We start from the raw sequence: 16,916 nt of genomic DNA on the forward strand, positions 1-16,916 counted from the left end.
TCAAGGCGAAACCCTTCACATACTTAGCACTTGCAGGGAATTAAAGCCAAGAAGGATCTTATGGGCCGTGCTTGCGGAAAGAGAAATAACACCTCCGCATAGCGGGAACGTTGAGAACTAGCTTGTTTGAAACTTCAAGGCGGAATTGGTGGTTTAACATAACTGATCACTATGTCCAAAACTACCAAAACCTCGTGGAGAGCCTATATAAGTGAAACTCAACGCTCCCGACTTGCGGAGAGGTTAAACACCTACACGCATCATAACCAAAGATCAGGCAGAAAAGTCAGGAATTTCTGCAAGTGACATTAGGAAAACCGCGGGAAGAATCCCCACGGAAAACCTTAAAAAACAAAAACCTCTTTCAAAACCCCTTGCTTAAAGTCCAAAAGTTCACCTCACTAATTCATGAGAAGAACAATGGACTGGGGGGACTTGAAGAGGTAGGTCCCCGCAAAGCCCAGTTGGACCCGCAAGACACACCTTGATGGGGTACGTCTGCGCAAAGACCAACTGGTTCCGCAAGACCCACCATGAAGACCTTACACGCAGTAATCCAGCTGTTCCCGCAGGAAAGCCTCCCTTGGCACAGTACCCTGCCTGTTCCCGCAGCTATGGGTACAAGCTGAGAAGGAAGGCTAACCGCACTAACAGTAAAGCTACACGCATAAGGCACTAACTCTTAATACTTCAGCAATGTCACCTGAAGAAGGAATGAGCAAGGCGGGGAATATTCCCGCCCAAAAGAGCCAGTCCGTATGCTTCTGGAAGATCTTTTGTACTATACCTGCCAAGGTATGGACAAAATAGACAAGATCTGACCAAAGCAGCCCATGAACCAATCACAGGGTGACAGCTCACCGACAATAGTACGAGGAGGAGCATGCTCCAGTACAAAATGTCACAATCAGCCGCTGCCTACCCACCAACCCTCATCGTGGCACGTACATAGCCTGTAGTTTGTGGAAAAGGAATAGTACACAGCCGGCCATGTCACTATCAGCCGCTGCCTACCCACCAACCACCAGCATGGCACGTACGTAGCCCACAGTTGGTGGAAAATGAATATTATACAGCTGGCTGTACCTGCTTGGAAACCTACCTTCGGCTATAAATACTCCAACACCTTGGATCGGTATCAAGACATATCATCTGATATTATCTTATCTTCCCTAGCTATTTCTCTCAATATACACTTATATTCAGAGCAATCTAGTCTGATTCTCACGCCGGAGGGTGGTCACAAGGAGGAACCCCCCCCCCCCCCTTCTCAGTGACGAGCTCACGGTGTCTGTTTTGCAGGTCATCAGAAGAATAACCATCTTTGCAGGACCTAACCCTCGTGAGAAACATCTACTTAACCCTAAGATTATCCATAATCCGCCGGGGTCACATAGTGTTTATTCACTAACCCATCTTAGTGTATGTGAATTATTTCTTTTGTGTACCCATTCTTTAATAATTTCTTGTGTGTGCCCACTGTGGCACTGCCCTACTACCCTAAGCTTTAATAATTCGAAATAAAGTTGTGGCCATATTTAAAAAGCTTTCCACAAATTGAACATCTTCAATTCTTCACACAAATGTCACTTTCACTTATCACAATACTTAACAAACCATACCTAGCTCACCGAAATCGAATTTTTTATGCGGTTATAATTCAGTTAACCGATATGAACTAGTCGTAGGGGAAGGTACATATAGTCGTTTAAAATCGGTTACCTTGTTAACCCGTATGTTAATAATATAAATAGATACGGAATATTAAGGTTTGATTACACAACTTCTAAAGCTATCAAAAAACGAAAAGTCACTCTTAAATCCTAAATTTTGAGAAGCTCCAAAATGACACAATCTTAAAGTTCCGTTGGCAATGTTTCCTTATTTGAGCCAATCGTGGTTCGGATTATTCCTACAACGAGGAACACAACGAGGAACCCAACTGGGATACTCGGCTTCGTCTAGTTTTGTGAAATCATTCGATTAGCCGACCAAGAAAATGAAAAAAAAAATCAAGAAGTGCAAGAGTCGGCAAGAAAATATGTAGTATAAGAATTTGGTGTTTTAAAATCTAAACGTACGTACTAGCTATAATTCATTAACTAGAACAGGTAACAAAGCACGACAAGATTAGCAACTGAAGAGGTTGGGTGCTAACCCACCTCCAAAGTACGTGCTCCGCGGACAACCACGCATTCCTCAGACCACATAGCTCCAGACGCGAAGATGTAACTTCTAGAAGAAGGGACAACCAAGATCTTTCTAGCCATGGTGCAAAAAGAAAGTATCTTCATGAAAATGACTTCCAACCTATAAAATGGTGACAACACATCCAAGCTAGTATATCATAGTACTAGGTCACCATGAGTCAGTTGTCCTATGTACCAACCGCCTCATAGGCACGTGCGCACATCCCGATTGGAACACGTGGAATACGACAATTGACCTACTCTCCTCCCATGGCTATAAATACCACCTCAAGGTGAACGGTAAAAGGATTTACATCCACGCATCCGCTTTCTTAACTCTCAACTCTCATACTTATACGTTTAGTTACCCATACTGATTCTCACGCCGGATAGTGGTTACGAAGAAACCCCCCATCTCATCCTCGTAACGAGCTCACGCTGCCTTGTTTTGTAGATCTTTTCAGTCAGATCGACAGAATTGTATACCACATTGATGGAGATACTAAAAGCATTAACCCAAGGATTACCCATAGTCCGAGGGTGATTTAGTGTTTCTTCAGCAACGTAATGTACACATGCACAAAATGATTTTAAAATAGGACGGAATGAGCCGGATCCTCCTACGGGTGAAGTTCTTGATGACAAATTAATAATATCTTTATGGAGTTGTGGTATCAAGACGAGTAGTTAATATGAGCATCTACAACAACAAACTCATACAGAGTGACATATCATCGCCACATCATTTTTCAAACTTATCTCAAAAACATCATTTTCTTCCACACAACAAACCTCCACAAACCATATTTAAAATATTAAATGGGTGTGTGTGTATAATATATGTGTGTGCACGTGAGAGGGGGTGCCACATCACTAGTTTTTTTGCAAGCTTGTAGCAAATGACTTCACACCCAAAACCTTCATTTCACAACAAGGAAGTTTTATACTCCAAGTTTGTCAATCGTCATATAGATTCAAACCTATGGAAAAAGAGCTTGTTGTGAATCCTCTTAATTTATAACTATATAACTATAACTATATATATATCGTTATATATTAAGAGCTTATATATATTTTACTGTTTTGAAGTCATCTATGATTTTTATATCTAAACAACAATAATGATATTTTTTTAAAACGCTTTTATTATTTTTATTTAGAAAACAATGTTTGGTTTTGGAATGAGAGATTTTGAGTTCAAGTCTCATAGATCAAATGAATTAAAAGAAATTTGCCTTTCCAAAAAAAAAAAAGTTTGTTTTAAGGAAAATGGTGAGTACCCTAACCCCATTTCTTCATGGTTTGTAGTTTTGGGTACCTTATATGAAGGCTCCTATTTAAAACACCTTCCACTCTCTCATATTTCATGAACTTGTAATCTTTACAATTCTCCCTTGACCTCTCACCATATTTCTCACTCACACATGGGCTCTTTGGTGGGACATGTTGCACCAGGGTTATGTTTTCTTGTAATTGGTTTATGGCACCTTGTTAACCATATTAAACTTCATGTTCAAAATCCCAAAACCTTCCATTCTTTACCATGGTTTCCCTTCACCAAAATAAGGTACTTGGAATTGTTCTTGATCATGATTAGTTGCTCTATATCCATAGCCATGGAGCTATTTATCGGGCCAGCACGCCATCAGCCATTGGACATTGACGGCACCATTCCATCCTATCATCTCCGCAGCTTTGAGCACTCATTCATTTCCATGACCTTTTTGGTCTATGCTTCTTTCGCAATAATAATAGACAAGTTTATACCCAAAGCCCAATATGAGTTGACCCAGTTACTTGTAAGTATCGCTTTAGGGCAAGAACTTCTCATCTTCCACCTTCACTCGACTGATCACAAAGGCGTTGAAGGGCATTATCATATGCATCTACAAATACTCATTCTTATTTCTCTTGTCACTACACTTATGGGCTTTCGATACAAAAATAGCTTCATAGTTAGTGTCATAAGGCCCATCGGCATATTCTTTCAAGGTCTATGGCTCATAGTGATGGGTTTTATGCTTTGGACAAGAAGCTTGATTCCTAAATGTTGCTTTTTGAACTATGACGGTCACTATGTTGTTCGGTGTCATGGGGATGAAGCCTTAAAACGTGCTAAATCGTTAGTGAATATCCAATTTAGTTGGTACATAATATGCGTTACGATTTTCATGATGTCACTGTACTTTGCTATGCATAAAATATACGAGGGAAGAATTGAGTACCTGCCACTAACAAAGTATGGTCCATATGAAGACCATGTAGACGAAGAAATCGAGGCTAAAACGAAAACACCCACTTGAAGAATCAAAAAAACTTTCTTATCGGAGAAATCTTTTGCTCCAAACGACATGGAAAGGTAAAAGCGACCAAGTGGTTAATTTAATGGATTACTTTTTAATATAAAAGTTTGTATGTATATATTTGTTTTAGTTGTTTTAAGTAGATTTGTAATAAAGTAATGTTTTGATTTTATGAAATAAAATAAATAATACTATTCGAGTAGTAGAAAAAATATATATATTGTAATAGCTAATATTTTCATCATGTCTAAAGTAAAACTAGAATCTAACAACTTTTTGATTAAGAGCCATACACATTTAACACTAGACCCCATTCAAAATATAAGATTTTTAACAATTTTGTTACAAAGTATTTACTATTACCAAGTACCAACACTTTGTTTTCTTGGGACCAAAAGTTAATATCATTATGAGCCTAGATCAAGTGGATCTCCACATTACTGGCCTACAATTTGTCCCTTATTCTTGTCATTTAACCAAGCCCAACCCAACAAACACCAAAGATCTCTCTCAATAGTCAATACCATATCGGTAGTAACAATCAACACAATTCCCCGTATGCCTATGTAAGTATGTATTTCCATTCGACTTTTTTGTGCAAAAAAAAAAACAAATTACATATATGAAACTGGGATACAAGTTAAAACAAGAATCAGTAAAAGTATCAACAGAATCGCCATACCTTTTGTTACGGTTTGCCTATTTTGGTTTTTGGTCATAACAAAACCAAACGAGAAATCCAGTAATTTAAAAAGAATGAAAACTGTCGGTCAGTTATTTCGTTTCGTACACACCTTTATTTAGGGAGGACTCCCAAGTCCTAACTAACGAAATGTTTTCCACCCCCTCTTAACTTTGAAGTCTTTGATGTTCTTCCACTATTCTCAAACTAACACGATCCAAAGTTCCAAACTATGTTAGTTATTGCTGCATTACACTTTTAGCTAAGAATAAACGTTTTCAGTACCAAATATTTCAAATTCTTAAGATGGGTCAAATGGACAATTTTAAGACTTTTATTTCTATTATCCAAAGAAACATTTTGGTGTTGATACGATGTTACTACTGCCGGCGGCGAGAGTTGGTCTCTTAACCCACCGCTTCTCCTCTTCACTCCCTTTCAGAACCACCGTCACATGTCACTCAGCCGCCACTAAAACCCCCAAACTCGCCGCCAATTTCACCCAAACCATCCTCTTCATCCCACCTGGAATAACCCCTGATGAAGTCACCCAAAACACCATCTTACCCGGTTCCAACATCGTTCTCGGACCTTACGCCGGTGACTCCAAGGTCAAAGAGGTCCACTTTGTCGGCAGCAGTGCTCGCCCCAAAGACGACCGACCCTAATTCGCCATGTTGGGTCGGTCCAATGTGGGCAAATCGTCGTTAATTAATTCGTTAGTCAGGAAGAAAGAAGTCGCCTTAACTTCCAAAAAACCAGGCAGGTTACCTTTTGATTCAATTGATTCATTGATTGATTATTGATAAGTAATTGGGTTATTATTGAAATTGATGCAGGTAAGACTCAATTGATCAATCATTTCTTGGTGAATCGAAGCTGGTACCTTGTTGATTTGCCTGGATACGGGTAAGTATTAAGTAAAGTAACCAACTTTATTATTTACAATTTCATTGTTTAGTATAATAATATGAATAATGAATAATGGGATGCTTAGATTAGATACTTAGCAAGTTAGGAGTAATAGTTTTATTCACCACTGTTACTTGAACCATCAATATGTTATAGTTGATTCATCTAATAATATAATGGCCTGCCTCTTAAGTCCTAAATTTGCTTCGGTTTTATGTTTTCATAAAAACCAAATTTTCGGTTTGGCTTCAGTTTTGCACCTAGTTAAACCGAACCAAATGTATGGGTTTCCGTTATTAAGTTTCAATGTTAAGTAATTTACAAGAATTTTATGAATACTTTACGCCCAAAAGTTTTAGCTCAAATGTATAAGAATCGATTAATCATTAGTTAACAAAAAAACTTTACGCTCAAATACATTATTTGGCCAAAAAGAATTCTCAGCCCAAAAATTTCAGGCCCGTATGGTAAAACGAAACCTAATGGTTTTCAAAAACTTAAAAACCGAGTTTTGGTTTGTAGTTTGGTTTTAGCCCAAAACTGACCCATGCACACACCTACCAGAAAGTTTAAAATCCTAAATAATTGACTTTGGTCAAAGTCTTTTTTCAGTAAAAATGGTTAGCCAGCATGTTCATTTGTACCTAATGATTATTTTCTTTATGTTAAAATAACAATGATGCAATAAGGAACTTGATTTGCTATATAAACAAACAAGATTTAGATATTAGTTTTAATATAGTAGTAGTTAACACTTTCTATATCATACGCTTTGAAAGAGTTTATATTTGTTGGACCGTGCAGCTTTGCTAACGCCCCAGAATCTGCACGAATGGATTGGTCATCATTTACAAAAGGTTACTTTCTAAACCGAGAATCGTTAGTAAGTGTTTTACTTCTGGTTGATGCAAGTGTCCCGCCTCAAAAGATTGATCTCGATTGTGCTAATTGGCTTGGAAGAAACAACGTATGATTCGGTTACTGTTTCACATTCTTTATAATCTTATTATTATACATTTTACAACCGATTGGTTCGTTCGTTTTTAGATTCCAATGACAATTGTCTTCACAAAATGTGATAAAGTGAAGAATAGTAAAGGAAAATGACCTGATGAAAACATCAAGAGTTTTCAAGAACTTATTAAAGAGAATTATAAGATTCATCCGCCATGGATAATGACTAGCAGCGCGACTGGGCTGGGTCGAGATGAGCTTCTTTTGCATATGTCACAGCTTCGGAACTACTGGGATAATTAGTCTACTAAAGAAGGTAATGTGTATGTGGCACACGATCTCAAAGGTTCGTAAGAACATATGACTTAGAGTTGGTCTGATATTTGTATCGACTAGACTTGCTCAAGTGTTTTTCCTACCGTCAAGACTTCTAAAACATAGGTATGACTCGCCGGTTCAAAATACTCGATAAGAAGCTCACGTCTTTCTTCATCAAAGAATCTTGTATTTGATGGATTTTCATTGTTCAATATAGTCGCGGTTATATATGAACTTTTTAGTTGTCTTGCATACTATATGTAATTCTGGTTGTTTTTGTCTTGTTTACCATCAGCATATCAACTATGAAAATATTTGAGCTGTATATCAACTATAAATGATCATATTTTCATAATCTACAATGCTAGTTTTTATTACAGAACATAAAAACCAACCATTGCTTGTAATCGTGGATTGGCCAAAGTTTATCTTAAGCGACTCAACTTCTTAATAATCCCACGAGTCCCAGATTGCCTTGTTCAGTGAAAACAAAATCCCACCGGTCACAGCTAGCCTAGTTCAGTGAAAACAGAAGCGACGTTTTTCAAACGAACGAATGGAAACCATAAGGAGTAATAGAAGACTAGAATGCGGGAGTCGCCTCCTTAATCATCTAATGAGTCCCTGATAGGCCCGTTTAGTGAAAACAAAACCCCACCAGTTGCAGCTAGTTATTTCAGTGAAAACAAAAGATAGACTTTTCAAACGAACAAACTGAAGCCCAAATGAACAAATGAAAATCACAACGATTAAAATAAGACTAAAATGAGGGACTCACATCCTTAATCATCCCATGAGACCCAGGTAGGCCAGTTTAATGAAAACAAAATCCTACAAGTCGTTTCTAGCCCCGTTCCGTGAAACAGAAACGACGCTTATCAAACGAACAAATGGAGACCACAACGAGTAAAAGAAAGCTAGAGTAAGGGACTCACCTCCTTAATAATCCCACGAGTCCCAGATAGCCTGCTCAGTGAAAAGTGAAAACAAAAACCCACCAGCTGTAACTAGCTCAATTAAGTGAAAATAGAAGCAACATTTATCAAACGAACAAATGGAAAACAACAAGTAAAAGAAGACTAGAATGAGGGAGTCTCCTCCGTAATCATCTCATGAGTCCCTGATAGCCATGTTCATTATTAATCATCTCTCATGGCTCATATATATATATATATATATATATATATATATATATATATATATATATATTGCTAGTTAATTTCAATCAAATGACCTCCACAACAATAACCATGTAGCTACGTAGTAAGACAATCCGTAGTGGCACTAAGTTGTGGCTTCAAAACGCCGGGGGTACACTAGGGATATTCACGAGTCGAGCCCGAGTCGAGCCAGGGTGGTTTCGAGCTCGGGCTTGAAATTAAACGAGGCATCTCAGCTAAGGCTCTAGCTTGATTTTGAAGCTAAACGAGATTTAAATCGAGCCAACAAGCCGAGCCATGATTGAGCCGAGCCTAGGTCGAGCCGAGCTTGATTACAAAAATGAGCCAACTCAACTCAGAATGTTTCAAATCAAGTTTTTTTAGCTAGTTTTATTCGAGCTTTTATCGAGCGAGCCACGAGCCCGAGCTTCGAGCTTTTTGAACAGCCCTAGGGTACACCGACACCCCTTGCGTTTTGGGTTGGAGTTTTGGCAAAGCGTTTTGTACAAAACGCTAGGAAGATGCGAATTTTGAGGGTCTTATGAGAGGGGGGGGGGGCGTTTTGAGAGCATTTTCCCACTATATCCCCACCTTTTACACACTACCTAAAAGCTGACTAGGCGTCACATGACGTAAAATGACTGGGTGTGTCTAGTTTTAATTACGCATGGTCTAATTATATCTCGTTGTTGTCACCGATGAATGGAATCTATATATATATATATATATATATTATCCCACCCGGCCTATACTGATCATCCATTAATTAATTGCCTCTGCACGTACGCATTTGTCATCTCTTCCTTGTATATCATTCAATTGAATTCGTCGTTTAAACATCTAGCCATGGGTAACTGTCAAGCGGCGGATGCTGCTACGGTGTTCATTGTGCATCCATCTGGATACAAATACAAATACAAATACAAAAAAGTAGACATGATTAATCACTGCTCATCGCTCACTGCTCGTGACGTCATGAACTCCTATCCAGGCCATTACGTCGCACAGCTACTCCTGCCCATTAACAACAACAACAACAACGGATCATTAATGCCAGTGCCAGTGGTGAATAAGAAGCAACTGAAGCTTCTCCAGCCTCATCACACTCTGCTTATCGCTCAAGTTTATCACCTCATCACCTACCAGGATGTCTTGAAACAGTTTGCTGTCAACAACTGCATGAAGCTCCGGAGGTTATTAATGGATAGAGGACTCATTGATGATGAGGTGGACGTAACAAACAACACGCCCGGTGCTCCTCTTCATGTGAGTTCCCTCAAGGTAATTGATAACACGGAACCTAAAATGTTTGTTGTTAGCTGACAATTCTCCTATGTTCCGTCCGTTTGTTTGAACATACGAGAATTGTCCGACCCAAACATTTTAGGTTACATTGTTTGGATATTATTATTATTATTATTATTATAATATATTTAGAGTTTTATGATTTACCACTTATCTCAATTCCCAAGTTAAGCATTGGTGAAACAGATCTTAATAAAATAATGAAAATAAGCTGGTACCATATATGTGCATTCATTCTTGGGATATTAAAAGATAAAGCGGTACTAGTGCTTAGCTCAAACTCAAAGGCTGAAACATGCACAGGGCACTTATAAACATGGCCTTACTTCACTAAATATTTTTATATTGTTCAATTTATTGGTAAAGCAGTGAATTCAATAAGTAAGTTTTTTAATATTAAATGGTTTCATTTGAAGAGTAAGAATTTAAAGAAGAAATATAATTTAATTAAATGAGAGTCACCATGTTATTAGAGTATATGCAAAGCCATGTGTTTTGTTCATCCTGGCATGGCATGATGGTCATTACACTACATATATTTATGGCTTTTACATATCAGTTTTATTACTTTATATATAATATTGTAATGAGTTTGTTTTTGTAAATATATTTGGATTTTAAATGGTGTTGTACAAGTGCAGAATGTGAGCAGAAGAAGAGGACATGGGGGAAGGAAACAGCATCAAAGTGATGGTGGAGGAAGACAATGGGAACCAGCTTTAAACACTATTTCAGAGCTTGGAAATTGAGCATCTTTTGTATTCTTGTATTTTCTACTGTTCATACCAATAAAATACTTAACTGCATTTTCAGCTTGTTTAACACTAACATCAAAATCTAAATTAGTATTAAAAAAAGATTTTTAAAAATATCATAGCTTATATATATATATAAACTTTTATTAAAGAAAACAAATAAGTGTTTCACATAGTAAACTAAAGGGGAAATTCACCTAATGCAATGAACTTTCACTTTTGTCCTCTTCAAACACGTCTTTGACAAAATATTTAATCGGTGACGATGTGTTCAAATATGTCTTTAACGGGCCCAATCAAAAATACCAAACACACCTAATTACCATGGAAGAATATATATTGCTTTGACTCGTTTAAGACGGTTAATTATATTTCTCGTCTATATATTTTATCAATTAGTGTATTATATCGAGAATTTTCAAATTCATTCAACTTTATTAATATAAAGTTATTATTATGATTATATTTTTGTATTTAACTTTATAAACCTAAATTTTTTTAAGTTAAAGTCTAAAAGGAAGTTTGAACAAAGCCATGTATATGTTGAATATCTTTGAGATGCAATGGAATCAAGCATCATTTAGTTACTTAAATTAAAGGGCAAGCTGGAGTTGAAGGTCGAAAGGTAGCAGCGCATGCACGTGTAAAGAGGCAGCTGGCAATTGAGATCTTCATCACCTCACCTGACACACCCAAGTGCGCACGTGTACAATCAAGTCCCACATTAACACTCGTCGTAACTGTCCAAACTCCAACCTTATTACTATAATTTATAAATCATATAATAAACGTTATTACAACTGTTTAATCAAACAACATAACTAATGATATTCTCCATCTGTTTACATTTGTTAAATAGTTTGACTAGGAATGCATGCTTCATAGTCAATCAATAACCAAGTTATTAACATCGATCAAATGTCTAAATTCGTTTCTACATGTTTTAATGTAGTTACTAATTAAATGGATGCATATATATAGTTAATTAAATAAGCATTGTGCTCAGCACAAGCACAAACTATTGAGAAGTTTGAGATAATTGTGATTAAAACAATTGTGTATTAGCTTCTTATATATGTACGAACTATGCGGGTTAACTTAATGATTAGTCATGTGTAGATATATATAGACTATGAAATATGAATGTTGTGCAAAGTTCAAAATGATTGCTAATATAGTGATAATTTATGAGAATGGTGACAACATTTAGTTCTATCAATTTAAATTGAAATTATTCAACCTACCTACATTGGGCGGCACACGCCTAAATATAAGTGTTTTAAAAACCGGTTTAAACCGGCCAGTTGAACCGGTTAAACCGGATTTTGCACAGTAGGCCGGTATTTTTGACCGGTTTGCTAGAACATCGTAGCTATGGTTTTTTTTCTAAAATACCGGTTTTTACCGGCAAACCGGTTTTAAGCCCGAGACATTTTTTATATTTGTGGCCCATATTTTTTCAAAATTACTTTTAACCCAACAATTAACATTCGAACGTTTAAACTTTAGAAATATTTTTTTAAAATTGAGTGTTTTTTCATTATTTTTTGAATATAGATTAACTTTTAGATTATTTTTTGTTATAGGAATCATTTAATTTTGAGTTATTTTTGGATTGAAGTTACATTTATAGAAAGTTATAAGGTAAAATATTCAACCGGTTGAACCTCTCGGTATAACCCAATTCAACCGGTTGTACCATTTTTACCCCAATCCGGTACAAGTAAAATATCGGTTTTTAAAACATTGCTAAATATACAATCGAAGCAAGCCCATTTTGTTGAAGGCTTTTAGTTGCAAGTTTTTCTACTCGTTTTCTCCTGTTATACATTGTGTCCTCAAATTAACATTGCTACTATGTTAAAAAAGACACTTTCAAGTAAAAAGTCTCAAATGGATGCTTTCCCTTGCGCTAGACCTCCGGCTGGGATATTCTTTGCAGTTGGACCCTCACTTACAGCCTAATTGCTTGGTTTTAAAAGGCGCAAAGCGCTTAGGGTCCTAGATGTTGAACCGCAAGGCTTGAGACGAAGGCGTCAGCCTCATTTAATAAAGGAAATACTCATAATATAACAATATAGAATGTGCCAACTACCTGTCTGTTGGATTTTTATCCATGTAGAATCAAACAAACACCATATACAACCAAAGAACTATATATTATCATAGTATTGAACTTTTGAAATGATAAAGATGTTTGACTCAATACTATATAAAAATAAAAAAATAAGAGTTAAATGCATGCCCAAATAGTCCTACAATGAGATTAGAGTCTCACACATTTAGATCCAAGTTGTAAAAGTTGAAAGTTTCTGTTTTGTGATTTTCATTTTAAAACAGCTTCACAGCAATTTTGCTACAAGATTAAAATCACATAAACGAAAAATGCAACTTTACAAACGGATGCCCTAAACAAATGGTTTCAAGGCATGGAGATACTCGACCGTTATATAATATTTGATGTAACATATGCGCGGAAAAGAATGATGTGCAAACACCATGCCACATTTTCTAAACGGCGAGGGCATATAGACAATTCATATTCACTTGAAAAGATATTTAGATCATATGAAAATCTAGAGAAACCAAATATATACTGAATCAAACATGAAAATATTATCAGCCAGATATATCGCAAAGCCTGCGGCAATCTAGGTTGTATTCAACCAAACGTTGTACAACGAAAGACATGGTTAAGCCCCACTGATTGAACCCAAAACATTTGCTCCTCCCCAAGTGAGAGAGAACATCGCTCGACGGCTGCCAAACGAACAACCACAAACATATCTCATATTTTACCTTTATCGATTAACATAAGGACATAAATCATATTATTTTCAAAAATAATTCTGTACCATAATCAATATCATCAATAAATTTACAACATCTGTAATCATAATCCTTATTCCCATCTAGCCATACACAACAAACAATGACACAGAAACACTAGCTACCAATTAACCGATCAGTTAATTGAGAGATCATCAGCACCATCAACCAGGAAACGAGTGATTTCCTGGAGATGCGACGAATTATTATGAGTTTGTGTTTAAAGCATATACACATGAGAGTACTTACCTTTGAACAGCTTATCAAAGATTATGCCTGCAAATACCCTTTTGCATCCAAGTAAGACATCACTTTCTCAGCCATAACCTCAGGTGAAGGACACACCTCCCCTTCCATTTTTATTATTATCTGCGCATTCCGATTCCAACTTTTATTACCACAACAAGGCTCATTGAGATGATCTAGTGCATAAGGTACTACAAATGAAAGATAACTATTTTTTTTTTTTTTGCCAAATAGACATTGACTTTTAGCCATTTAAAAACTAGGCATCCACAATCATGCAACACCAAATAATCCTAGCCAGCAAAGGAGGCTAAAAACCAAATCAAATCAGCAAAGACCAACTAAGTTTTAGTTGCTGGCTAAGGCTTAGCCTTCGCCTTTTTTTGGCAGCTAAAGCCGGTAAGGCTTAACCCCCGCTTTTAGCTGCCCGATAAGGCTTAGCCTCCACTCTTAGCCATTGGCTAAGATTTTAGCCCTTGTTTTACATGTCTGCTATTTTGATTGGTTGTTTTTTGTGGACCCCATTGTCCTTTTACGGTTTATTTTGTGGGCTAAGCTTAAATGGCGTTTTCTGATCGGTCGCTTTTGGATATGAAGAGTTTTGAGTGGGCTAAAAGTCAATGTCTGTTTAAGCAAAAAAAAAAAGAAAGTGGTCAACATGTCTATTTTTGTAAAATTTCCCTAATGCAAAAGGTAAGCATACCTCAGAATTTAGGGGCGCTTCATACGGGTCATCTACCCCAGTAAAACCTGCAAAGATTATAACATAAAATGTAACCAGTCGCCTATAACAGTTTAAATTACATAAACAGATAACAAAAGGCAAACTTGCTGTCATTCATAGTTCAAAATTCGAAGATTATAATGTAAAATGTAACTCGTTGCCTATTAAAGTTTAAATCACATAAACAGATAACAAAAGACAAACTTGCTGTCATTCATAGTTCAAAACTGCAATTACATTTAAGAATTTAAAGACTTACCTTCAATCTTTCCAGCACGGGCTAGCTTGTATAAACCCTTTGGATCCCTGGCCTCGCAAACATGTAAAGGCATATCCATGAAAACCTATCAATCACATTACACGTTTATCGTTATTAAAACGCGTAACAATCAAAAAGTTGAAATTTTTAGGTATATAATAAATATATAATTATCAACCTCAATGAAATCTCCATCTGGAAGCATGGATTGACAAGCATCGCGATCTTTTCTGTAGGGAGATATGACACTGGCGATGCAGATAACGCCGGCATCCGAGAACAACTTTGCAACTTCTCCTAAATATCCATAACAATAACATATAATAATTATATATTATTATTATTAAACAATCAAGACTGCAAAATTGAATTAACACACCGATTCTTCTAATATTCTCTGCACGATCTTCCGGTTTGAAAGTAAGATCGCTGTTAAGACCATGCCTAACGTTATCACCATCAAGGACGTATGTAAGGTTCCCTCGCGAATGCAAGGCGCATGTTAATGCACAGGCCAGTGTGCTTTTACCTGAATTCGATTGCAATGGTAAATAATAATGAAGCTAGTTATTCCAAAACAAAATGGGTTATCTTAGTTGAATAATAAAAGAATGAACCTGAACCACTGAGGCCAGTAATCCAAATGACACAGCCTCTTTGATGAAGCAGGTGCTGTCTGTCAATTTTGTCTACAGAGCATTTATGCCAAACAATATTGGGTTCACCAATTGAAGCACCACTACAACCTAATTATGTAAAACGGTTAATAATTGACACTATAATATATATTTATGGATTAATCTATGTATTTACCGTTGTTAGAATGATTGGTTTTGATGGAAGAGACATCCTTGTTGTTGGCCTTGATTGATAATAATAACAATAATTTGTGAGGGCTGAAATTATTAACCTTCTTCGTGAATTTGGATTTGGATTTGGATTCCAGCCAAGACACGGAAAGATTTGTTACCGCTATCATCTAATTGCTTAAGTATAATACAAATACAACATCAAATTATTATTATTAGTATTATTATTGAATGCAGAAGAAGAAGAAGAAGAAGAAGAAGAAGAAGAAGAAGAAGATCTCCATTGTATTGTATATGTTCCAGATCTCCCTTATCGCAGCAGCAGCAGCTGCAGCTCATAAATTTTATTTTATTTATAGCAGCTAATATAATAATAACTATTATTATTATTATTATTATTATTATTATTATTATTATTATTATTATTATTATTATTATTATTCAATCCACCACCCTCAATATGTTCATCTTAAAATATACACTAACTATTTATTATTTCAAATGCAAATGTGTACATCGTATTTACTAGTTTTTTAATTCATATTTTATGAGTAATTGTTTATATACCCTTAGATAATTTGACCGACCCTGCTTGGTAACTTCACGAGTAATATTACTAGTTTTGTCGGCTTCAATGGTAACAATGAATATTTAATAAAAAAAACTAATATCTAAACTAAAGTAGTAGGACAAACAGTTAGCTTTTTCAAAAATCATTTTTAAAAGTCAAAATTTGTGCCTTTTAGAAAACATTTTTTTAACATTATCAAAAAACTAAAATAAGCAAGGCCTTTATAAATGGTAAATACTTTTTAACTTACTGATATTTTGAAAAAGCCGATGATTCAATAAATTGTTTTCAAACTAAATCACAAACATGCTTATAAAATTATAAGTTAAAATTTAAAACAGCTTTTGTCTTTCGTCATGCGTACAAACAAGATATTCTCATACACAAGACATTTTATTGTACTACTAAGAGCACATTGAAGTATTGAAACTTTTTATAAAAAAAAAAAGGTTAAACAGAGTTATTTTTTATTATTTATTCTCAAGAGTATTAGTGAAATGTAGAGAAAAATAGTTTATTTTGTTCTTGGTCAGCTTTAAATGAAGGCAAACTAAAATAAACAATACTCTTAAAAAATAAAATAAAATATACTAATGATCGGTGACATGTGGGCCTACATGGAATATCCAATGTAGTTGCGTATATGAGTTGGACTTGCAAACATGGTCGCCACGTACACGTCTTATGCTCATAGCACTTGTAAATGGAACTTCACCTGGCTTCCAATATTAAAATGTTTAATAATTCATTTTATTATGATTTTGACAATTGTTTAAAAATACTAAGCACGCCAATGTAGATGTGTAGTGTAACACGTACTTTGTGCATTTTGTGACACGAAATATGTTGTTTTGACAATTGCTAGTCAAATCCATGAATACATCCGTAGTGTTAACGAAC

At 35.9% G+C, this 16,916-nt stretch overlaps 3 protein-coding genes and 1 pseudogene across 4 annotated transcripts; 3 read left to right on the forward strand and 1 right to left on the reverse strand.

Annotated features, from left to right (window-relative positions):
* The first annotated feature begins 3,478 nt into the window (after positions 1-3,478).
* On the forward strand, positions 3,479-4,553 carry LOC143590127 (uncharacterized). Its single transcript, XM_077070707.1, has one exon. The coding sequence runs from the start codon at positions 3,614-3,616 to the stop codon at positions 4,490-4,492; it is 879 nt and encodes a 292-aa protein (XP_076926822.1). The 5' UTR covers positions 3,479-3,613; the 3' UTR covers positions 4,493-4,553.
* A 995-nt stretch (positions 4,554-5,548) lies between these two features.
* On the forward strand, positions 5,549-7,749 carry LOC143590131 (GTP-binding protein At2g22870-like; annotated as a pseudogene). Its single transcript, XR_013145412.1, has 4 exons — positions 5,549-5,936; positions 6,014-6,083; positions 6,891-7,053; positions 7,134-7,749. The product of XR_013145412.1 is annotated as a GTP-binding protein At2g22870-like (transcript).
* Positions 7,750-9,364: 1,615 nt separating this feature from the next.
* Positions 9,365-10,572, forward strand: LOC143590123 (uncharacterized). The gene is made up of 2 exons (XM_077070705.1): positions 9,365-9,799; positions 10,465-10,572. The coding sequence occupies exons 1-2, from the start codon at positions 9,365-9,367 to the stop codon at positions 10,570-10,572; spliced, it is 543 nt and encodes a 180-aa protein (XP_076926820.1).
* A 2,249-nt stretch (positions 10,573-12,821) lies between these two features.
* On the reverse strand, positions 12,822-15,615 carry LOC143590124 (adenylyl-sulfate kinase 3-like). The gene is made up of 7 exons (XM_077070706.1): positions 15,450-15,615; positions 15,254-15,382; positions 15,016-15,165; positions 14,815-14,933; positions 14,637-14,721; positions 14,357-14,403; positions 12,822-13,776 (listed from the first exon to the last, which is right to left on the reverse strand). The coding sequence occupies exons 1-7, from the start codon at positions 15,613-15,615 to the stop codon at positions 13,678-13,680; spliced, it is 795 nt and encodes a 264-aa protein (XP_076926821.1). The 3' UTR covers positions 12,822-13,677.
* Between the last annotated feature and the right edge of the window lie 1,301 nt (positions 15,616-16,916).

The sequence above is a fragment of the Bidens hawaiensis genome, unplaced genomic scaffold (assembly GCF_021521415.1).
Source record: "Bidens hawaiensis isolate Kalapana, Puna unplaced genomic scaffold, B.hawaiensis_p1.1 tig00038172_1, whole genome shotgun sequence".
In the NCBI taxonomy this organism is placed as follows: Eukaryota; Viridiplantae; Streptophyta; class Magnoliopsida; order Asterales; family Asteraceae; genus Bidens; species Bidens hawaiensis.

Excerpts from the sequence above, each read along its gene's own strand:
- LOC143590123 (XM_077070705.1), top strand. The coding sequence starts at position 9,365 with ATGGGTAACTGTCAAGCGGCGGATGCTGCTACGGTGTTCATTGTGCAT. Across the intron at positions 9,800-10,464 it reads TTCATGTGAGTTCCCTCAAG|AATGTGAGCAGAAGAAGAGG; the intron begins GTAATTGATAAC and ends GTACAAGTGCAG.
- LOC143590127 (XM_077070707.1), top strand. The coding sequence starts at position 3,614 with ATGGGCTCTTTGGTGGGACATGTTGCACCAGGGTTATGTTTTCTTGTA.
- LOC143590124 (XM_077070706.1), bottom strand. The coding sequence starts at position 15,615 with ATGATAGCGGTAACAAATCTTTCCGTGTCTTGGCTGGAATCCAAATCC. Across the intron at positions 14,934-15,015 it reads AGAGAATATTAGAAGAATCG|GAGAAGTTGCAAAGTTGTTC; the intron begins GTGTGTTAATTC and ends ATGGATATTTAG. Across the intron at positions 14,722-14,814 it reads CAGATGGAGATTTCATTGAG|GTTTTCATGGATATGCCTTT; the intron begins GTTGATAATTAT and ends TGTGATTGATAG.